Source organism: Populus nigra, chromosome 4 (genome assembly GCF_951802175.1).
Source record: "Populus nigra chromosome 4, ddPopNigr1.1, whole genome shotgun sequence".
In the NCBI taxonomy this organism is placed as follows: Eukaryota; Viridiplantae; Streptophyta; class Magnoliopsida; order Malpighiales; family Salicaceae; genus Populus; species Populus nigra.
The window spans coordinates 8,957,117-8,980,911 of NC_084855.1; the positions used below are offsets into that span (position 1 = coordinate 8,957,117).

At 35.9% G+C, this 23,795-nt stretch overlaps 3 protein-coding genes and 1 pseudogene across 12 annotated transcripts; 2 read left to right on the forward strand and 2 right to left on the reverse strand.

Moving 5' to 3' along the window:
• The first annotated feature begins 147 nt into the window (after positions 1–147).
• LOC133690650 (uncharacterized) lies at positions 148–8,854 on the forward strand. Of its 8 annotated transcripts, none has more exons than XR_009841488.1 (5): positions 148–364; positions 753–858; positions 1,329–1,385; positions 7,858–8,133; positions 8,483–8,854. XR_009841488.1 is itself a non-coding variant. In XM_062110896.1 (4 exons), the coding sequence occupies exons 1-3, from the start codon at positions 249–251 to the stop codon at positions 1,341–1,343; spliced, it is 237 nt and encodes a 78-aa protein (XP_061966880.1). In that variant the 5' UTR covers positions 148–248; the 3' UTR covers positions 1,344–1,385; positions 7,858–8,175. The 8 variants fall into 8 exon arrangements, 6 of the variants coding, with proteins under 6 accessions (XP_061966880.1, XP_061966882.1, XP_061966881.1 ...); XR_009841489.1 differs by having other exon boundaries at positions 1,329–1,381; XM_062110896.1 differs by lacking the exon at positions 8,483–8,854 and having other exon boundaries at positions 7,858–8,175.
• Positions 3,268–7,253, reverse strand: LOC133690649 (protein NPGR1-like). Of its 3 annotated transcripts, none has more exons than XM_062110892.1 (6): positions 6,995–7,253; positions 6,356–6,583; positions 6,011–6,269; positions 4,443–5,656; positions 4,023–4,170; positions 3,268–3,903 (listed from the first exon to the last, which is right to left on the reverse strand). In XM_062110892.1, exons 2-6 carry the CDS (start codon positions 6,548–6,550, stop codon positions 3,593–3,595), a joined length of 2,127 nt encoding a protein of 708 aa, XP_061966876.1. In that variant the 5' UTR covers positions 6,551–6,583; positions 6,995–7,253; the 3' UTR covers positions 3,268–3,592. The 3 variants fall into 3 exon arrangements, with proteins under 3 accessions (XP_061966876.1, XP_061966875.1, XP_061966874.1); XM_062110891.1 differs by having other exon boundaries at positions 6,356–6,586; XM_062110890.1 differs by having other exon boundaries at positions 6,356–6,627.
• A 6,202-nt stretch (positions 8,855–15,056) lies between the features above and the next one.
• Positions 15,057–16,611, forward strand: LOC133691944 (F-box/kelch-repeat protein At5g43190-like). The gene has a single exon (XM_062112570.1). It carries the CDS (start codon positions 15,340–15,342, stop codon positions 16,462–16,464), a length of 1,125 nt encoding a protein of 374 aa, XP_061968554.1. The 5' UTR covers positions 15,057–15,339; the 3' UTR covers positions 16,465–16,611.
• A 4,245-nt stretch (positions 16,612–20,856) lies between these two features.
• On the reverse strand, positions 20,857–23,018 carry LOC133690634 (mitochondrial outer membrane protein porin 5-like; annotated as a pseudogene).
• Positions 23,019–23,795: the final 777 nt, after the last annotated feature.

Genomic DNA, 23,795 nt, shown 5'->3' on the forward strand with positions numbered 1-23,795 from the left:
GGCTAAGTTAAGACAATGGCGTGGTAAGTCCGTTTCCCACACGTGTAAATGCACCTGACAAATATATGCAAAGACAAGGAGATACTTGTTAATAACGCGGCACGCGGTTGACCGTGAAAGCTCATCCGCCATATAAAAGCAAATGCAGCAGCAAAAATAAATATACAAGTGATCGAAATTCAAAACTGTAACAATAGATTGGGTTCGGCAGAGAGAGAGAGAGAGTGTGAGGGGTAGAGGGGAGAGAAATGGGGCTATCGTGCTTCGCTTGCTTTGACGGGGGAAGAAAGCAACAGAGAAAAGAAGAAGAGAGGCTGGCCTCCGCAGAAGCTCGTGCTAAAGCGGCCGAATCTGCCCAGAAACGGTAATCTCAACTGATCCTATTGAATAGATACTGTTTGGTATTATTCATTGGATTGTGGACTCCATTCTTTTTCTCTTGTTTCAATGAATGAGTTTTATAAAATTTGGCTGGCCCTTTTTTTATTTGGAGTCCATTATTTAGGATTTTCTATGTAATTTTAATTTATATGCTTTAATTGATTTTCTATTTGCAAGTAAGGGGCTATTAATTATAATTCAGAGTTTTCCTGTGACGTAATGCTTATAGTGCTATAATTGCTACCGTTCCCTGTTTTCAAATTCTGAACTTAACTCTATGTCACTGAGAAATGAAACCTTAAGTATTTTAAATGATCGTGGAAGGGTTTCTTTTCTTGTTTATAACATTTAGACTATTATCTTACTTGCAGGCAAGAGCAATTCGAAAAGTCTGCAGCAGGGAGAGCTGCCTGCGCACAGCTACAGGGGATGGCAAAGCAATCTGCAAACTCTAACAAAGGCGAACCAGTTCTAAAGGTTTTAAGTTTGAAATGCCTTTTGTTTTCTTGGTTGGTTGTAATAAATGGCAGTAGTGCAATAGCAATTAAAAGGGTGTTTGAGCATGCGGTTCTAATTACTTTTCAAAGTGTTTTTTCTTAGAAATGCATCAAAATAATATTTTTTTATTTTTTAAAATTCATTTTTGACATTAACACATTAAAACAATTCGAAAACACAAGCAAAATAACATATTTGAATTTTCAGAAACCTCTTTTTGAGCTGCACTTACAAACAGGAGCTAAATTTCAAAAACCCTTAAGAGGGCCAATTAGGAATCTAATGTTACCTCTTAAAATGCCACTGTCTTCTAATTCATTGTCAAAATGCACTTGCACTTTGATATGGAATCTTGATATGGGCTCTGAACCCATTTGATATCATTTTATCAAGAGAACAAAAATAACATGAAAGCCTGACCCTCTTCTTGGTTGGTGATATTGATGCAGTGGCAGATGAGTTGAAGTTGAAACCTGTCCTTAATGCAGCCGCAGTTCTTATTGTAAGTAAGTCAGATCTAACTTGCTAAGATTGAAGGGAGATTTTTGTGAATGAGTTCTTATAAGTTTGGACTTTTACTTGTGTAGATGGAATTTTGTTTTCGTGGCATGCATCATTCATTTATACAAATATCAGTTATGGTCAGTTTATGAAGACAAGTCTCAGAATAGATGGTGTTATATAGACTTGTTAAAAGCCTTAGGTTTTAGCATTTCTAATTTTGATGTTTGCTTGTGTCTAAGATATCCTTAATCCATAACTGCACACTGGAACCTGCAGTTCTATGAAATCTTCTCAGTATGTATATGTTACCAATTATTTCTATTGATTACATTTTTGCTTTCTGACAATGTTATAGTTCTGGATATTGATTCTTAGTTCCGTTATTTGTTCCACTTGCTTTGTTTTTAGTTTAACTCGATCTTTTATCACGGGTAATGGATCGATTTAACTCAGGTTTATTCGAGTATTTTTTGTCAACATTTTTTTTTACGAAATTGATTTCTTTAATGATTCCATCATTTGACATTAAACTATTAACCCCTTTGTTTTTTTTTTTTGTTGGATTATCTTGAATATGAGTTAGTCAAGTTCTTCAGAATTAATTCATGTTTTTTTAGTAATTTTTTATTTAACTTGGACCTTTTTTTCATGTTTTTTTTTTTTAAATCTAGTTTTTTTTTCTAATATTATATTATGATTGCGGTTTAGTTGAGATAATCCATGTTTATTTTAGTTTTTTTTTAATTTTATTTTTATATTAAGTTTCTAGACCTTGAGTTTTTCAATGTTTTTTTTACAGTTATATAAATCTCATATTTCAAGACGTCTGTTAATCGAATTAATCTGAGTTCGCTTATTATCGTCTAAACTTTTTTTTTTTCACATATAAAAAATTTAACCCACCACTGTCTAGTATTTACTAGTTTGCGCGGTTAGTTTGTCATTAATTGTTTACATAGCATGACACAACCAACCTGTACGTTCTTTTAAATTTCTACCTATCACCTAACATAACGCCTTCTCCCAAAGATCAATAGCTCTCCCAGTCAGTACAGGCCTGCAGATGTCCAATTCAACGACGGCCCTAGAATTCAGTCCAGCAGGGTAAGTAACTATCCTTCCTGATGCTTTCTTGGACCTTATGGCCGACATGCTGCGAAATGAATTAACACGGCTCTCAGTTTTGAACATTTGATCATTCTCATCTCTCAACACAAATCTCGTTGAAACTTAGAGAAATCTCACCAGCTCCTAACTGGATGATCTCCATAGGCATTGGGGATCAGAAATACGCAACGGTACTGGGGTTCCTCCTACCATCATCGATGATGGACAATTGTTCTTCCTCTGAGAAATGATTAGTCTTTTACATCGTCCCGAGTCTTATGCCAATATATGAAGCATCAACCTAGAAAACAATGTAGATGCATGCATTCATACACAACATTCATCCCCTAGTAATTACGAAGTAACTCTTAGAAATCAGGAAACCACAAATTACAACTGAAAAAAGCATACCTGACAGGCCATACACATCCCCTAACAATAAAGAATCCAACTCCCTCAGAAATCAAGAAAAAACACAGATCACATACCTGACAGCCCCTAAATGATAAGGAATGCTGATTCTCTTTAATCGAAACACCTATCTCGGCTGTCATCGCCACAATCTAGTGCTTCTATTTTACTATGAATACGATAATGTACTTGAATTTAGTTTTATTTAAGAAAGAACTTTTTAATTTTCTCTCGCGTATTAATCCGCGGTTTTCTTAATGGAAAAAAATATGCAAAGAAAGCGGAGCAACCAAAGAACTATTTGTGCAACAGGTAAGAAGAAAACCTAAGGCGAGTTTTAAAATTTTCTGACTGATTTATCCCCAGTTCAAAATCGCCAAATTGTCCGCCATCCTTGTAGAAGCACCAAGGGTTGACTTAGCCCAATTTATTGTAAGAGGTTAATTTGATCAAATTCAGGGGCAATTTTTAGCCATTATCCTCATCCCTCTGGTCCACTTGGAGAAGTCATTGTTAAATACACTTCGCTATAAACAGTCCCTCAACCTCAAGGATACAGCAGGATTCCTATACAATTTAATCAGATGGGTTGATCACTAAACTACGGGTGGAATGAGCACTAGGCGATAGTCGTGTGGCCATGGTGCCCTTGTCCAGATACCTCTGCATAAAATAAATTTTTGAATCGCCATCACATAGAGCTCTGAATGGGAGCTGACAACTTGAGTTCATGTGCCGCTTGAAAAAATTCTGCCGCTTGTTTTAGAGAGCCTTCCATTTTTGAAATCAAACCAAGATTTAACCATGCTTCGTGATTTGTGGGGTCCAATCTCAACGCATGCATTAAAAAGCTTCTCGCGATGGGAAGTGACTGGGTACCCAGCTTCATCAATACTTCTGCAGTTGCAACAATACTTGGAACATAATCTGGTTCCACTGACAATGAAACCGAAAAAGAAACGAGGGCTTCTTTGTGCAGCGATTGAGATTCAAACAACATTCCTGCAAAATCATGAGAATTCATTTTTTGAAGCTACCATGCCTAAAGACATTCTTACTGTTGGCAGACGGGTACAGAAAGTTGTCCTTTATCGGACTAATTTACAGAGGCAGTAAACAACCTGTCGAGTGCCAACTTCTAGGAGAGTGAAGCTCCATCAACTTTGCTTTGCCCACACAAATTTTGGCATCGCCCCATGAGCCAATTTTTGTGTAAATGTCTGCCAAATCTTGCCATGCTGCCAGTTCCAAGTTTCTTTCTGCAAGTACCTGCAAGGAGGATATCATTCAGCACATTTTCCTCCAGAGTTGAATACTTAGTTACCTAAGATTCTAGCGTCTTTGGAACTAGTGAAGTTGATGTCAAAATGACATGAGATAAATCTTCCAAGTTTTGATTTGTGGTACAAACTATGTTTATCCAAAACTTGGTATACGATGCTAAATTTGAGACATTTATGTTTCTTAAATTCCTCCAAGTTAATCTTTAACCTGATTAATGACTTCATACAAGAGAGATGACAAGGCATATAAGAAGACACCTCAGACTTCAAGATATGTGCTTGCTCAGGGTTCTTGGCTTGGATATCCCGTTGTGCTTGGATAAGAGACAGCAATATTCTATATGTTTCTATTGCTTGCTTGGGCTGTTCCTGAGCAATTTGTAGGACAGCCTTCAATCTAAGAAGTTCAAATTGCTCTATCCTCTCAGCCGCGTCCAAAGCAAACTCCACAACAGTTTGAGCATCTCTGAACCGTTGCTCTGCAGAAACGACATGGGCCAATAACTTCCAACCTTTCACTGTGTTTCCAGCCATCATTTCAGAACACACAATTGCATTGTCAAAAGCAGCACCCAGGTTCCTTTGCAGCATGTTTTCCAGCCCAAGGCTATACATCACTTCTGGATCCTCATTCCTATTTAATGCTGCATTATTGAGAGAGTTCACAGACTCTTTATGTAAGAGAAATCTTTCAGAATCAGACAAGGAAACTCTTGCCGCATTCCCATAGCAAATACCAAGGCACTTGTGTGCCTGACCAATGAAATGTTGATTCTGATGATCAGCCAAATCAAGCACCTTACGAGCAAAATTGATACCTTCTTGAGCATGCATTGGGTCTTGGGAACACAACTTCGCTCCCAACAAAAAGGAAGGGATATGAGGTTTGTTCTTTGATTCTGAACAACCAGAAACTTTCTTTAACAGGTTCAAGGCTGCTTCGTTCTGACCTGCAGCACTGTAACAAAGTGCAAGAAGATACCATCTCTCAGCTCGGGTATAGACACCTGGAAGGGCCTGCTCCACATGCTCAGCTAATAACTCAAACTGCCCCACAATTGAGAGTGCATAAGTCAGATGGTCCATGATTTCTTCATCCCACTTTATTTCCCCACGAGCCACCTTACTCGTGAGTACTAACAACAAGAGGATTGCTTCCTCTATGTTACTCTGGGGGCTAGCTGGAAGGGGATGCCTTGCTTCAACAGCACTGTAAAGTAACATAGAAGCTAATTCCTTTTGCACACCAGCCAAATTCTGTGGGTCCAAATTCCATGGCCTGACAAGAGCCCTACGGTAAGAAGCGATAGCTTCGTCAAGCAAGCCTGCCTTTGTCCACAGAGCAGGTAGCAACTCTAATGCTTTGTGAAACATCTCCTCCAGTTTGCAGTCTTCACCAATGCCTTCAGGCATGCCATTAGGTAGAGCTGATTCAACTATGTTCAAAATAATTCTGCATTCCTTTGCAGCCTCTAATGCATGGAACAAGCATCAGAAACATTTGAGATTTTGAATTGCAAATACAAAAAAGATCCATCAATATCAAGCCAGTGAAGTCCTATGTGGGGTAAAGACATGTTTTATGCCAAAAACCAAGTTTTATAAAGAAAAAGCATCCCATAATTCAAATTGCATAACTAGACATCTTTGGTCAAAAGAAGATGGAATAGTAACGAGCGGGGACAGAATGCATTTTCGAGAAAACTAAAATCCGTTAATATCGTTTGAATTTCGAATTCTACAAAAGCCCATCCAATTTCCCCATTCGAGATATAGCAGTAGCAAGCTAAAAAGATTAAGAATGAAAATAAAAATAAAAATTATACCTATGTGATGCCCAAGTTCCTCGAGTGATTTTGCTTTAAGCAAGATTGCTTCAACAAGTAGACTCACTGAATGCATAGACATCACACTTGGAAGCCCAATTTCACCTTTGGACCGTGGCTTTCTATAGTGAATTCTTTCAACAATAGCCTTGATCATTTTGGGGGTTAAAACCTTAATGTCAATACCCTGGAATACCTGAAGGGCTGCCTCAAGATTCCCTCTCTGATATTCAAGTCTCCCTAACAATGCCCTAGCTTCCTGTATCGCATTCAAAGATGAAAATATTCAAAGAACAATTTCGTATTATTGGTCGAGGTTAGTGTTAAAAGTTATAATACACACACCTCATAATTCAGCGAGAGAGCCTCTTTGAGAGTAGATTCAGCTTCATCCACCTGAATATCCTCAAGTTTAGACTCCCAGTCTCCTGTTGTCCTCGACGAAAGCCCACTCGCCGAGAAATCCCTCGTTGCCAGAGACTCCGGTGACTGCTGTGGTTCATCAAATTTGAATTGCTCTCCTGAGCACGCACACAACATCTTGACCAGAATCCAACAGCGAAATTCGGAATTCTTCTGGTGAAGTAGAATAAAAAAATGCCAGTCCTCAGCCAATTCTTCGCATGTAATGATAGCAATTCATAAAATATTAGCCTATATTTCGAAAACGTAACACACTATTGAGGCTATAACAATGCCATTTATGGCAGGTAACAGCACGCCTCTCTCAAACAACAACGCATAGCCATAGGAAACGACGATGACCCATTTAATAACAGTGTCCCTAAAAACAAAGCATCCCAACAGAAACCCAAAAGGATAAGGAAAGGAAAAGGAAGGGGCAAAGAGGAAGTATTGAAAGAGACGAGCAAGAATGAGACAAGTGCATATAAAAAAATAAAAAAAGGGAATAAATAACAACAAAATACACAGGCGGGATAAGAAAGGGGCGAGACATACAAGAGGGCAGGGATTTGAACTTACCAATCAACATAATTAATCCAGCGACGTTTGTTTACTTGCAGCATTCATTTTCAAGCCCGTGATAGCTACACCTGCATTGCTATTTTCTCTAGTAAAAGGAAGCGTTTTTTTTTTGGAGATAATGGAAGAAGAAATAACATGGGGAGTTGGATTTAAAGATCTGATAGTGATGATAATGAGAAGGCAAGGACTAGCTATTTGTTTTGTTTTTTTCTTTATTGTTATTATGCAAAGGTTGAAGTAGCTGACACAGGGATTTGCCAGTGTAAGAATGGGCCTTTAGTTCTATTAAGTAAAATGCTGAATTCACTGAAGTCCGTGCTCAGTCAAATATGTCTATAGCCACATAGAAATTATCCTTTTACTTTTTATTTTTTTATTTTTAATTTATTATTAATCAGACAACTTATACACAATTCAACTAATCTTATAAATTTTAAAATTAACAATCATATAAATTTTCAATAATTATTATATTAGCAATTACATAAATTTAATTTTAAAAGTTTTATTTGAAGGGTAGGGTATTGTTTACAAATGACTAATTTATCATTTTTGATTTAATTCATAGCCATATAATAATTTTAATATTATCATAAACAGTTGAATTAGATAGGTATTCTTCCTCTGTAAATTGGCAGCCAACGACCGAATGTCATGCACCATGATTGGCATGATTGGCGGGTTAATGAATGCATGTTTGTACTGTTCTTTTCTTTCTCATGCGTTTTTTTTTATTGTTTTATTTTGAAGCATTGGTGGGTGATAATTTTAAACCCAAACCACTTGCGAAGATTTCCGTTCATTGATATGAGTTCTGCCCGCTGGTTTCACCATCTAGTAATCGATTGATTTTCTTACAGTGTCTCTCTTCGAAGCATGGATTCAGATTCATCTAATGGGGTTCACATGGATCAAGCTACTGCGTTGAAGATTCTCAGCTGCATTTTGTATTACACTGTGAAACAGGGGGAAATGGCGGAAATCTTGATGTTCATAGTGATTAGTTTTCAAATACTTGATAAATGCAGTCGTCGATGACAGAAGAGAAAACACCAGATTGTAGTTCTTTTCATTCTGAGCTGAGCTCGTAACTGCATGTGATCAGCACATACATTCATTGGAGAAACATGGTTCAGGTATATAATCAAACAATTTATCAAAATTTAAAAGTACCAAAATTGGAGCAATGCTTTTATATATATATATATATACATATAATCAAAGCAAAGCCCTTTTCTGCTTATTTTCCCCAATAAATTTCTATTTCTCCATGCATTTAGTAATGAGTGCCACAATATTATTAAAATTTCATATGATTCTTCGATAAAAAGTGTTTCACATGATTAATCTTAAATTTATTATAAATTAAAATATCATCAGATTTATTTATAAAAAAATAAAACTTGATTCGTCACCATCCTCGTGAAAATGCTCGGCGTAAATAGATGCTGCTGCTTTCTCTGAGAGTTTGACACGGACATGCAGGATGCAGGTCCAGCTGAGGATCGAGATAATTGGAACGATTGACATCTGTTGCTACATCTATTTGTAAATTGTACCGGATAGCTGACCCATTAGTATTTTGCACTTACAGAGCGGATGTACACGTCCTATTTTTAACCCTAGTCTATCATTCTTTCTTAGTGACTCTCTCGCTCTCTCTGTTTTTTTTTTAGTTAATACAGTCTTCGGTGGCCTTATATACTGAATTCTGAGTTAAAAAGTGTGTACATGACTCGAGGAAAAGTGGAAAACAATGAAAATTTATGTGCATCTGGGGAGCTGAGATGGCAAAGCAGATACAAGACCTTTGTTTGATCACTCATAATTAATTCATTTACTCACTGGTTTTTTCTAGTTTCTTTCATTTACTCACTGAGATGGCAAGAAGATAATTGTTAGTCTTTTGCTCTGTTTTGGTGACTTCTTGAAACACAGGAAAAGAAAGGTATCACGGGGAAAGGGAAAGGAAAAAGTTTCTGCTAAATGGAATGAGCTTGCACGCTGATCTTTCTTTTTGCAAACATGATTGAATATAACAGGTTGATGCATCCGGGCATCCAACTCAAATAGAAATCAGAACATACAGATAGAAGTATAATCTACCATCTAGGTTTCTTATAAGTTATAAACTATCTGGTATTTTAAAAACAATGAGTGAGCATTCTACTCCAAAAATAAAATAAAATGAAGATATGTTCATAGGCGTGACAATAACCAGATCAACCAGGCTTTCATTCATTCTGAAGGGGTCTACAATAACACTTTCTGGCACTTGATAGTGCCTGGAAAATCCAGAAAAGTGTGGTCTAAATATTGCATCTTCTCGGCATCTGTCAGCTTTGAGAACCCAAAACCATTTATCCAGGTGTCTAGCACACTAGGAACAGCAGGCAGCATTAACCTCTCCACTCCCAAATTCATGAGTTGCTTTTCGAGCTCATCCATCAATATCTTACACATTCCAAGCCTACGGAACAGAAACCTGGTACCAACAAGAGGAATCTCTGCCACCTTATCTCCGAAAACCCTCACATTAGCCACAGCTATTAGCTCATCGTTTCTTTCAAGAAGCACTGTGTAGAATCCCCTAAAGTTCAAACGATTTAGGTTACATTCTCTGCTAAAAATAACATCTTCGGCTATGTCTCTTCCTGTGTAAGTTTCAGTCGCTGGTTCAAAGCATTCATGAATCACCTCAACAGCAAGATCAAGTTTGCTGTGCTTTCCTGTCGGGGCCTCAACATCACAGCTATCAGACTCCATAAACTTCCACAGTGTCCAAGTGAGATTATCTGGACCTACTACAACTGATTTTCCCAACAGCGTTTGAAGGCCTATAAATATATCTTCACACTTGTTGCTGCAAAACCAACTATCCTTGGGATCTTTCCTTTTCAACTTAAATACTCCTTTGTTTCTTAAGCATCCAATGTGATATTTACGCTCACATTGATCGCAACTAAGAAGACGAGAATCTTTAGGTTCCTGAACAGTGTACTTGAATTTGTTTTCACCACAGATACCACAACAGCAAGGTGGGCAGAACCATTCCCCTTCTGGAATATCCTCCAAACCAACGCAATTTTTGTGGAATGTAGATGGGCAATGATCGCATACAATTAAATCACCTCCATCATGACAAACAGAACAAATGTAGTCAGTCTCACCTTGATGTTGATTTTGTCTCCCTTTCCACTTAGCCTCTCTCGTGACCCTTTGCATCTTAATCCGGGGTTTCTTCTTTCTTTGGCAATCTAACAAGCTCCTGCCATCTTCCAATATTATATTGGCAGCTGGTCTGTGGTTGGTGCTTCCAGCATGAGATTCAAAGCCAGTGAGAGTAAAAATCTTCTGGCAACAGTTGCATTCAATCCCCTCACGAGTTATCCTCCCTCTTGTCAATTCACCGGGGCCCTTGCTTCCACGATAACTCGCTTTTTCCCCCAGCGACACCAAATTGCTGTCAATCATCCAAGATAAGGCACAACGAGGTTTGCACTTTGAGGACCTTGGATTCACTTCCTGCATTGCTGTTCTGCTTGATTGTCGTTTCTGACCATCCCTTGGTTTCTCTAGAGTTTCAATTACCTTTCCTCTCCTTTGCTTTAGAGGGCTGGCATTTTGTTCTTGATTACTTTTCTGATAATCTCTAAGCTTCTTTAGAGTTTCAATTGTCTTTTCTCTCCTTGGCCTCGGAAGACTGGCATTTGGATCCTGCTGGTGCCTCAGCTCAGAATCACTTAATAACCCAACATCATCATTTCTTCCCTGAGAATCAGCTCTAGATGGAAACTGCGAGAACTCAACCATTCTCTTGCTCTTTCTAGGATAGTCTATGCCAGAGGACTTCTTAACATCGTTGATCAAGTCTTGGGAAATTAGAGAAGAGTTCTCAAATGTGGGATCCCTCATATCCAGACAAAGCAGACGGAGAGAAAAGTAAGTCTTGCTACTATCTGGTGAGGTATACCGAAATTTGTATGCGCTGCCATATTTCTTGCACTCAATTTTCCAGCCAACATATGCAAGGTGCTTCCTAACATCTATCAAAAGAGGTTCCGTTGGCCGTTGATTGCCATGAGAAGCATATCTTGTGATGGCACCAGGACAGAACTCAGCTGCAGGTAACAGGTCAGGACCAGCAGGAACCCACCCAAAGCCTTTCTGCGCTGACTTTCTCCCTCTCTTTCCAAGCCTTTTCCCATTAGCACCCAATAATCCTTCACCATTAGAATCACCGATCGACATATAGTCCCCATTAGCCGGATTCTTACTAGTAATAACAACCTGAGAGCCATCTTTGAAAACCCCATCAGAATCCACAACGTCCATTCTCTTACAATCAGTCACCATATCAACCCTATTGCATGAGTCCTTATCAGAGTTTGCCAAAACCACATCATCGGAATCAACTGCATTCATTACCATCCCACCACCCTCATGATCAATCAATGGATTTTCCCTAGGAATTGAATCAACAATCATACGAGTCCCGTAAAGAACCGATTGATCTTTCTCACACCCCTTGAATAACCCAATTAATGGCCATGTTCCCTTAAGCTTCCAAACCCCAGTAAACACATCCCATTCTTGACCAATCCTTAAAGACTCAATCTTTATCTTTCTCTCTCCCCCAGATTCTAGCAAAAGAACAATCCTCTCATTAGAACCATCTTCTTGATCAAAGATCACACCTTCCAACCAAGATCCCTTATCGTAAACATCCACACACAGCCCATAAGACAAATCAAAGACTCCAAAACTGACCATTGGTGGCAATGGCCTTAACCGGGAAGAAGAAACAGTATTAGTGGGTGTCAAGGTAACAACTTCCACTAGTTTTTCAGCACCATCTTCCAGTTGAAGCAAATTGTCGTATTGAACGTGATAAGATTGCTTGCTTGAATCAATAACTGTGGCTCTCATCCATGAACCATGAAAACCACTTTCTTGAGTTCTAATCTCAACCTTTTGGTTTACCCTAAACTGCATTGTGACTCTAAATTCCTTAAACACTACCATGGTTTGTGGGTGAGAGAATTTACATAGCGGGGTGCAAAGAACGGAGAGAATATTTAAAGCCCCTTTGCTTTCCTTATTTATCACTTATTCTTGTTGATTTAGTTTTCGACTTGAAGCCTTTTCCTGGTCGAATACATAACTTCTCTTTTTCCGTATTCCTGTTGGAAACTGATGCAGCTTCCCATTTGGTGCTAAGGACAAGTAATGGTTCGCTTTCCCGCACTCTTACGAGGCCCTCTCTTTTAAATCCTGACACTTTGGGCTCTTCTTATTGGACTTGGTATGCTCTTTTCATATTCGACCTGACCTGAATACTTGACTTTTAGCCCATTTATTACCTCAATCTCAAAATAAATTTTTCATTTTTTCATGCTAGTTTGTTTAAAAAATTAAATATTTATTAAAAAAACATTCTTAATAATTGCACATATAATGAAATCTACTTATAAATTTCTATTGGAAGTCAGAGTTGAGTCAAGGCTTGGATATCATTCCAAGATAAGCAATTCTTCTTTTGTTAGTGATTAATGCACATCCCAATTACATTCTTGGGAATTATCTGCTTCCATAAAAAGAAAATCATCCAAACGGTGCTCGGTTAAGGAATAATATTAAAAAAAACAGAAATTTACATTCAAATATTAAGTCAACCGTCCTTATCAGTATATATTATACACACACAACTCTGGGGTTTTACAAACTAAATATTAAGATAAATGTTATATTAAGATGGGTCCTGACATTTAGTTTGTATATTTACGTCAATTTATCTTATCAATATTAAGATGGGTCCTGACATCAGCTGCGAATAATTTCTGGAGTTTTACAGCATATTGAGTCACGGTTTCAGGGCAGCACTTGCTTTCAGGTACAATGTCTTTGTCTACAGGTTTTCAGTATTCAGGTTTCTCGCTAACCAAGAATGATTGAATATCACAGGAAACAACAGCCCTAAGCTGAATTGGTTTGATGTGGCTAAAACTTTACCTGTGTTTGCACTTTAAATTATAATTGCTATCACAATTATAAACAATCATAAACAGGCTTTAAGCTGAATTGGTTTGATGTGGCTATTTGTTTAGGGTGGTGTGAAGGAGAGAAGCTGTTGCAATGATCACCCAAGATCCATACCATCAATTCGCAAGCTTTCTCATCAATACAACCCATTTATCTCTTCATGTAAAAGCCACAAAAAGCAAGTCTCCACTCTTCTCTAACCTCTGACCTCTGCTTCCAAGGGAAAATGGGTAGCCATTTTGAGTGACTAAAGAAGGCCCAGTTAAGGAGTGTCGTGGTTTTGGACTCATTGTTGAATGAGCTCAAATAAATAGCTGAGATATTGAATGGAGAAGGATTGAGAAGTGTGGTGACGGGATCGTGTGGGTATTGACAGTTTTCGACGGTTAGGGGCTGGATTCTGGTGGTGGTCTATTGATGGTGTATTGCTGTTGATCAGGGCTGCTTGAATGGTGGTGGCTATTGTGGCGTGGTTTGATGGAGCTGTTTGTGTTAAGATAATGGTGGCTAGTATTTTTAATTCTATAAAATCAAAATTAAACTTGAATATTTTTTTATCTAAAAAAACTGTTTGGGTTCTGGAAAAATTGATTAGTTTTATAGATGATTTTAGACTCGGGAAAAACCATGTTTTAAATAAATTTTTCAACAATAAAGACTTGGAAAACTAACCTTCAACAGGATCCTTCTCCCGTCATCCAAGCCGAACCTAACATAATTTTTTGAGGAAATGTAGTCTTAATTGTGTTGTATATGCCTTTCCAGTATGGAGACAACTGACCTGAAAACGTTGAGATTCCATTTCGAGTAGGAGGCTTATATTTCGGCAAGAAAAACTCCTTCCACCTCGAAATCTCGCTGCCACCACGCCTTTAAATCACTTGAATAGAAGTGCCTTGTTCTTACCAACAAGAGAGCCCAATCCCGTAGCTTCGAAAGAGGATTCTTTGCAAATTTTCCTCATCAAGCACCCTGTTACATATAAACTGCCGCTGTTGGGAGACTTTTTTTAAAAAAATAAAAATTGCAACACCTTTCGATGTCTTTCAAGAGAAAGATAGTATAGTGGAAGGCCTGATAGGATAAATCCTACCACCCAAAGACAACAGCTTTCCTTTCAAAGAGTGAAGACGAACTCTGAGTTCTCGGATTAGCCCTACGGGGTAAACCCAAATATATCGACGGTAAGGACCCTACTCGATCGGAGAATCAGCCAGTCATTTGCTAAATTTGGAATCCACAACGACTCCAATAAACGAGAATGGCGCCATAACTTGAATAATTGCAACATATGTCATTTGTGCAGTGAGTTTTTAAAATATGTTAGAATTTTAAGTAGTAAAAGCTACAAAATCTTTTTTAAATCTACCAGGAACCACTAAAATGTGGTTTCATATTCTTTTATATCAAAGAATTTGGACTCGCCCGCCCTTTTAGTGCATGTTAAATAAACCTAAAAAAAGATGCATATCCAATTTAAATTATGGTTTAAGATTTAACTATTATTCATTTAGTTTAAATCCTCAAGAGTTAACACAATTAAAGAGGTTTAAGTCGAAAAGCATTTGTGTGGAGGAATGTTGAGATCATGGACAAATTACATTATTGAGAGTTAAAAGATAAAAGTGAAAAGAAAAATTATAAAACATCATTTAACCCGCTTTCTTAAATGTAGCATTAGAATAGGGTAAATTAGCGTACGTATCAGTCCTTCTATTGTGAATTTTGTCATGATTTATCCTTTTTATTATTATTTTCATCTCGGTTTGATTCTTGAAATCATTAAAAGTGAACTACTTGGTTCTTTTTATCAATTACCAACAATAATTGTTGACGGAAACATCATATTATTTAAAAAATAAGGGGAAATCTGAGATAGGAAATGGTTGATTTTTAAAAAAAGTTTTGAACTGGACAATCTAACATTGTCAGTGATGATTTTTTTTTCCCCCAATTGTATTCTATTGAGTACTGAGGACAAATTAGTATAAAATAAAAAATAAAAAAGCCTACTTGCTGCTAAAAGCCTACTTGGTTCTATTTATCAATTACCCACTTGTTGGTTCAGCCGATCACTTGTTTGACCGGTGCTTACAATTGATCAGACTAACTTTTAAAGTCAATCTCTCTTTCTTGTCACCACTCTCTCGCTCCTGCGTGCCAAAGACATAAATTGAACAAGCCACCCCCATCTAGAATGCAACTTTTAAACACTCTGTGCCTTTACGTACGTGTGTTTAGCCCCCGTTTCAGTTCAAAAAGACAAAACAAAGTGGGATTCCGGCAAAGATCTCCAACCCATGACGCCAAAGAGTCTACAGTCTCCATCAAGATTACCCGAAATGGATCCGGCAATCTGGAGCCGTCTACCGGAGGAGTTACTGGAGCATGTTCTATCTTGCCTACCTTTAAAAACTTTCTTGAATTTGAGATCAACTTGCAAGCATTTCAAGTCTCTTATGTTTTCTCCCTCTTTCATGTCCAAACACACGACTCGTGGCTCTCATTTCTCTTCTTTTCTCTTGCTTTCTCACCCTCAGCTTTACCAGCAGTTCCCTTTATATGATTCTATCATGGGCTCCTGGCGCCACTTAGCTTTATCACTGTCTTTTTTGCTACCCGTTACCGGTTCTAATGGCTCCCCATCTTGTTCTCTTCTTTCATCATCTAACGGGCTCTTTTGTTTCTCTCTTCCTAGTTCAAATTCTTTTCTTGTGTGCAACTTCTTGGCTAAATCTTCAAGGATTGTTGAATTCCCAAGTTACCCTTTTGCTTTTGAGTCACTTGCATTCGTGTCAATGCCATTTGGGTACAAGATTTTTGTGCTATGCTCTAAGCTCTCTTCCAATTCTGTTTTTGTTTATGATTCCAAAGTTCATTCTTGGAAAAAGTTTGATCGCTTTGAGCCAGTTTTAGGTGATAACTATCGTCAAGAAGGTGTGTTCTTTAATGGGTCATTGTATTTTACCACCTCCGAGCCATTTTCTATGGTGTGCTTCGATTTGGAGAGTGGTAGGTGGGAGCGATTAGACATCGAATTGCCAGGGGACCTAACATTTATTAGGTTGGTGAGTGATGGTGAAAATAAGCTGTATTTGATTGGTGGGGTTGGGGGAAATGGGATTTCAAGGAGCATGAAATTGTGGGAATTGGGTGATGGAAGGAATTGGATTGAAGTTGAAAGTTTGCCTGAAATGATGTGTAAGAAGTTTGTTTCAGTTTGTTACCACAACTATGAGCGTGTTTATTGCTTTTGGCATCAGGGGATGATCTGTATCTGCTGCTATACTTGGCCAGAGATATTGTATTGCAAGGTGTCACGGAGGACTTGGCATTGGCTCCCTAAATGTCCTTCGTTGCCTGAGAAGTGGAGCTGTGGCTTCAGGTGGTTTTCTTTTGTTCCAGAGTTGTATGCTACAGTTTAAGGCAATTGTTAGTGTTTCTTGGTCTATGTGTGAGGGTGTTTATTTATTTTATTTTTCCTGGAATGGTACTTTCTTCTGTAACTTATTAGATTCTGCTTGTTTGTATATAAAGTTCGTGACATTGAAATTTGTTCTGTTAGGATTTAATCCTGTTTCTATTCAGGAATCTGAGTTTTGTGTTGCCGTAAAATGGATGGCTGTTATGGATACACATATTGCAGAAAAATAGGCAGTATCAGCAACGTCAAGTGAATATTTAGTTGGAGCAGAAAGGCTCACATTCCGTTTTGATGACAAAACTAGCAGAGTTGATAGTTTCCTGCTGGCCTTGCCGTGTGTGCACTAAGAAAACACCAGTACTTCAAATATGGGCAGCAGATGAACAATGCCAGAAATACAGAGACGAGTGGGGGAGCAATGCCATAGCCGACTTTAACTACTGTCTAGTGTAACCGTGCAATGTTAGTACCTCGCTAAGCAAAGCTTTTGTCCATTGATTATACCATCTTTTATCCCACACCGGTTTTAACGAACTCGATCGGTGGCTAATATATATATATATATAGTAATTCCTAAGAAGGCAGTCTTTTTCTACATGGTTATTCTTCAATAAAAAGGAATTTTCTACATGGATATGGATATTGATTGGACAACTCAACTCAACATTTCAAGGTGGAATTTATGCCACGAAATTATCAATATATATTTACGAAATTTCGAGGCAGAGAAAGAAGAAGGAAAAAAATGAAATGGACTCCAAAGCCAAATCAATAGCAATGTTAATACACGCATCACACCAACATGTAAAAAGCGCTGGAATCTTTCAAAAGCTATCCTTGAAGGTCATTTTTGATGGCTGAATAGACTATATGCACTGTTTAAATAGCGTGGAGCCACCTACATGCTGGCATGTGCCAATAATTTCTTCATTAAATAATATTTAATATATATTAATTATAATAATTCCCCTTAAAAACCTCAAAATCTACAACAAAACCAATATCAAATAGAGTTTTTTTATTTTATTTTTGTCTCGGAGGGCACCAAAGGACAAAAACACCCATGAGGCAACAACATAGGAGTTTTGTATTCCAATGCTAAAATAATAATTTTATTGAGCAAGAAAATGGAATGATAAATATAACCCCATATAATAATTTATTGTTTTTTTATGAGGGTAAATTTGTAATTATACTATTATAATAAATAGTAATATCACTAGTATATTTAGTGTTTTTGATAATTGTTTCAATGTTTTGTTGGTGATAGTCCTGCCTTGGAAAATTCTCAAGATGAAGACATCTAGATATTAAGAAAGTTCAAATATGCTTTGTTTTATTCTTCGTTTCATTTTCAATCATCACTTTCACAAAGTCTCTTTTTTTTATAACCACTACAGGAAAGTTTTTGTTTAAAAGTAGAAGAGTTTATTTTTTAAAATATTTTTTATTTAAAATATATTAAAATAATATATTTTTTAATATTAAAATAATATAAAATACCAAAAAAATTATTTTAAAACTAAAAAAAAATCAAATAGGTGTTGGAACTATAATATAAATAGTTCGTGTGCCGTCATAATCATTAGAATAATATATATTATTCTAATGATTATGATGGCACACGAACTATATATATATGTATATATATGTATGTATGTATATATAAAATCTTTGTCAATCACTACATTTATATATGGAAGTACTTATCCCACCATGCCTAATTTTATAATAGATCGCTAGCGACGATTATCCAGGAATCATTAGCAGCAAGTAGAGGCAAGAACTTGAAGGGACCGTTTAGTATTGTCATCCATTAATGTATTTTTTTAATTTTTTTAGTTTTAAATTAATATTTTTTAGTATTTTTTTATTGTTTTGGTTTATTGATGTTAAAAATAAAAAAATATATTATATTAATATATTTTTAGATAGAAAAATAATTTCTACTAAACTTCTAAAAAGGCTAGAAATCAAAACACGATATTATATTGGTGCGTTTTCTCGGTGTAGATAAGATGACCCAACATAATCGAATTCCATCTATCAGATGGAGTTTTCTCAATTTTTAATGTGACGACCTCCTAAATCCGCTGTTGAATTTGTCAGTTTTCTGCACTGTGGAAGTCTTCCAATAATTTTCTGGCTTTATGAATGTCCATCCAAACGCTGATTGCAACAGTCCCTCGTCAATTTCCATTATGTTGAAGGTTCAAACATACCTAATTCACTTAAAATCAGCACTTATTAGGTGTTTTTTTTAACTGTGGATGTCTGAACCAACTTACGCGTACCTCGACTAATTCTATGAGATCCTGAAGTTAACGACCATGTAAGCCTCCAGTAGCTCTAATGTTTGTGGCACTTGAACTGGTGACCTTTAGGGAGCAAACTCAGGATCTGATCAGTTGAACTAGACCCCTCAGGGTTAAGTTTTTTAAAATATATACACGGAGAGGAAACTGTAAATTTAATATTTTTTTAGAGTCTCGATAATCATGTTAAATAAATCTAGGGTTATTTAGTGTTTATATGACAATTATTTGAAGATCAGATGTTCTTTTCAGCTTTGAATAATTACTTCAAAAACACTAACCACTAGTGAAAAATCTTTTAAACCCTTTTAGGAGAGAGGAATTGTTTTACCTTTGAATACTAGCTTATTTTCTTTTTTGTTTTAAGTATTTATGTATTATACTCCACTCATCTTAGGAAATAAGAAATATAATTTTATTTTTATAAGAAAACCTAAAAAAATGCTATAAAAGTAAAATAACAATTTGCCTCTTAAATAATATCACATATATTATTTTAGGCTAGTTTTATAAATTTATTCAATCAGGTCTTTACTTATTGTTCATAGATCTAGAATTATAATTCACAGTTTTAATTACATTCTAATCCTCAATTTCTAAAATTTATTTACAATCAAGTCACACTTGATTAATCATTTCATTTTAATTTCTGACTAATAGTTCTTATGTGTGTGACCGATTAGGTTCTCCAATAAGTTGGCTAAAATATAAATCATAATTCTAAATAAAAATAGGATTAAAAAATTAAAAAATAATAATTTATTGTCAATTCAACAATTGATTGATTTATATTTAAAGATCAAATATAATATTTAGCAACATGTCATAATCCCTCAAGTATTAGGAAATTCATAAATGGTTTGACTTAACCTTTCAATGAGTAGTTTCTCGATGTAATTATTATTCTTTCATCAATAATGTTTCGATTTAACATTATATCATGAATTATATGTATTCTGTCAAATTATGTTTGTTCTTAACACCATAGTCATTGATTTTTTGAATAAGATTTGAGACTTTTTTCAAATCTCATTCGACTTTGCATAAAGATTTACAATCAATACTGTTTGAGAACAGATATAATATTTTCTCTAATTTACCAAGGATGATAAATTATTTCTTGAATACTTAAATACCTTCAAGTTCATGTTATATTCAATATCTTTCAATTTGCTATCCTTGATTGGAATAACATGTAGTAAAACCAAAACATAACACTTTTTATATAAGATAATTTGGTGATCTCAAGTTTAAGAATCACTTACACAACTATCACATGAGCCTTTCCATAGACACAAATAATCTCTCTATACAGAATTTTCATGCGAGTCAATTCAGTATATATATCATCGATAAGCACCTACATATTAGTTCTAAGTATCTATCATACTTTAGCCTATGAAAACATTAACTGCTTTCTTTTATAAAAAACATAACATGCATCGGTCTTAACAACTTTAATTAATATCTAGTTTTAATAGCGCATTGATCAGGAACATTTAGAAACAATGCTTTAATGCAATATGAATCTTATAATTATAATAATTATAGAATTTTTTTTATAAGATATTTTGTCCCAATAACTTTATATTTACTATAGATTCATTAATAAATATTAAAAATAAATATATTTTTATTAATAAATTAAATATATTTATATGAATAAAAACAATATTAACCAACGGATTCACTATAAAACATATACTACTTGCATCTCGCATAAAGTTTTACATTTGCTAGCCATACGGCAATATGTGGGCACATGGGACTGAGAAGTTCATGCCATCATCTAAACCAAAAGTAGCATTTTTCTACAGATAACATGGTAGCTAGGTTTAGCCAACGCTTATGGCAATGAATGCATGAAAATATAAAAACACAAATATATGTAATTATAAACTCATTAGTCCAACTTTCACTAGGTTTGGACTATCTGTAACCTAAAAACATGTATAACACTTTAGAAAAATCTGCAGCTGATTTTTCCTGTATCAAAATATGTAGTTTACCAGAGAAAAATTAGAGTTGTACAAAAGAAATTGATTGCATCATTCCTACAACAAATTAAAAATGTCCGATCAAGGCTTAAGAGATAGTGCCAACCCAAACTTGGGAGTCTACTGCAAGGCTTTAAGTCAAACGCACCTGAAATTGTCAGGAAGGATTTGGGTTTGAGCTCATGCTGTAGAAGACCTCCCAAATTGCCATGGTTGTTGAGCTTTGGCTTCATCAGTCTGCGAATCAACAAAACATGAACATCCAACTGTTAACGTGTTCTCATTAGTAAAGAACCTACGACTCATCTCTCCCACCACAGCTCCTCCATTCAGCTGATTCAGGTTATGTAAACAGGAAGCCTTACTGAGTCTCCTTTGCCAACCCTACTAAAAGAAAAGAGAACACTTCATCAATGTTGCCGTGTTTCAAGCTTGCAAATATCATCGCCATGGTTTGTGATGTTTCCATTACATCCTTAAACAAACTATTGAGTACTGATGCTTCTTGGTGTTACAAATCTCAACTCCCATGGTATAAAATATACCTTGTAAGAATAGTGAAAAATAAAATAAGAAAGTGAAAGCCATTTCGAAAGCATGAAGCATACAGAGAACCGAGAAAATCATTTCTTCTCTTAATCGGTCAAAAGTTGGGAAACAAAATGTCTTCCCAGGAAAAAAATTGACTTCTGATTTGTGCATCTTCAGGTCTCCACGCGAAGAATATTTCAAAATGTGGTATTTGCTGTTAATGAGGATAAAAATTGAGACTTGCAGAATGACTGAAGCATCGGATTCTGGCTTTGTCAAGCTCACACCAGTGTTTTACTCGGTAAATTCACCAGAAGCTGTAACATAGGCTGCCTCCCCGCCAAAGGCCATGCTGGAAGCACTAATGGATGCCGAAAAATCAACAGCAGCAGGAGACTTGTTCAGACCCACAGCTCCTGTGAAACTAGCATGTTGTGTAAATATTGCACCTCGAACTGTGATAGAAAGAACAGACAGCTTAATAATATAAGCAATAAGCATTTCATGGGATTTTGCCAACGTCCCGTTTAGTATGGAAATTTAGTAATTTGCCAGAGTTGTAATCAGGCAGTTTAATTGAAGCAATAGTTTTTGCGGATGGCAGAAAATCTGTGACACTTGAGTGTTGTTCCAGTCAGTAAAATGAAAGAGAGCATTATTAGAAACACGATATAGTAAAACTTAGATTTAGGGAAGAAACAGCATGGGAGTTGCATTTGATCATTCTGTGTTCAGTTTAACATCAACTTCAGCATTCTTGTGCTTGTAACATGCTCCTACGTCTCACGAAGAAAGGTCCCCTTTCTTGGCCACATTTGACTGTTTGAGGTAAGAGCCTGAAGCCAAACCATGTTTTGTTTTTAAATTAACCTACCAAGTTAAATAAGTTAGTTATTGTGTAAATTTCTACCTGATTTAATTTAAAATTTAAATTAAATAAAAAGTTAAAATTAAAAAATTTTAAAATTAATCTACTACATTAAAATAATTTCTGTCCAACTCATCATAAATAACAGGACAATTATCTAGTAACGCCTAGAATATCGAATATCAAGATGAAATGATGGCTATAGAATTTTGTAATGGAAAGTAGTGTCATAATTTTCTAACAGATGTCATCAATTTTGTGCAAATGAGTTCCTTGTGGGCTGTCCGCATGGCAACAGAGAATCCTAAACTTAAACTTGGATTGAATTAGGTAATAAAAAATATTTACACCTAAAAGAAATAAAATCGGCAAAACCTAGAAAGAAACCCCAATATGGTCATTGGACCCGCCCCGGAAACCGGGCCTCTGGCCCAATTTTCCCAAATTTACTTATAAGTTTGAAGATGGGTGGGTTAAGAATGTAGCAGAATGAAACCTCAGGGCCTAAGCCCGCCCTGGAAAGATGCGGTGGTTCCTCCGCCACGATCTCAAGAATATTTGGTTGCTTGTGAAAGATGCATGCAAACATGCAGGTACCATTTTTATATACAAACAATCTTCATTACTTTCCGATTATCAAAGATGCCATAGTGGAGCATATTGAAATTATCTAAATTTGAAAATTGGAAAGTGGTTCATTGGTTCAGTCCAAGTGTCCATGGCTAATCATTTAGGCAAGGTTCCTAACTTTCTCGTGTTTCGCTGGCTTTTGTATTCAAGAACATATTAAAACAAATAAATCACCATTTACCTTCACGATCCAAACAGCCGGCAAGAGCTCCATTTTTTTAGACGAAACCAACGGAGTTTGTCGTTGGCATGCCCTGGCCTTACCTATATGGATGCTCCATGTTCGATGAAGGCACGAGCAATTAACAAAAGAATTTTCCCAAATATTCCCTAACGTGCCACCCATGTCACTGTTTGGCATCAGGGATTCAACTTTTCAGAATATTTTTCATATCAAAAATATTAAATTTATATATTTTTTAATAATTTTGATATGATAGTATCAAAAATAAAATAAAAAATTTTAAAAATATATTATTTTAATATATTTTTAATTAAAAAACTATGCACAACAATACAAAAAAAAATTACTTAAAAATAACAAATATACACGATTAACAAATGTACAATAATGCTAAACCTCATGTCCCCATCACTTCAAAGATGGAAAAAAAATGAGATTTTTTTTTCTAAATTAAAATAGTAGTTTAAAAATTTTAGTAGAATAACACTATTTGAAAATATTTTATTAAAATAGCATACTTTCATAATGTGACGCCTCTGAAACGCCACCTTTACTACACGTCATTATTCTCAAGTACAATAAAATAATTGTCGCGCTTTAAAAAAGTGACAATATAACATGTTGTATTTTAGAAGCGCAATAATTTAACATCTTATGTTTTAGAAGCGTGACATGTCATGAAATTTAAAGCCTCCTTAAATGAAAGAACATGGCAAACGCAGCATCTCTCTCTCTCACACACACAAAACCGACATTCCCAACCCATATCTTTCTATAAAAAAAAACCCCACCAATCACTTGTTTTTT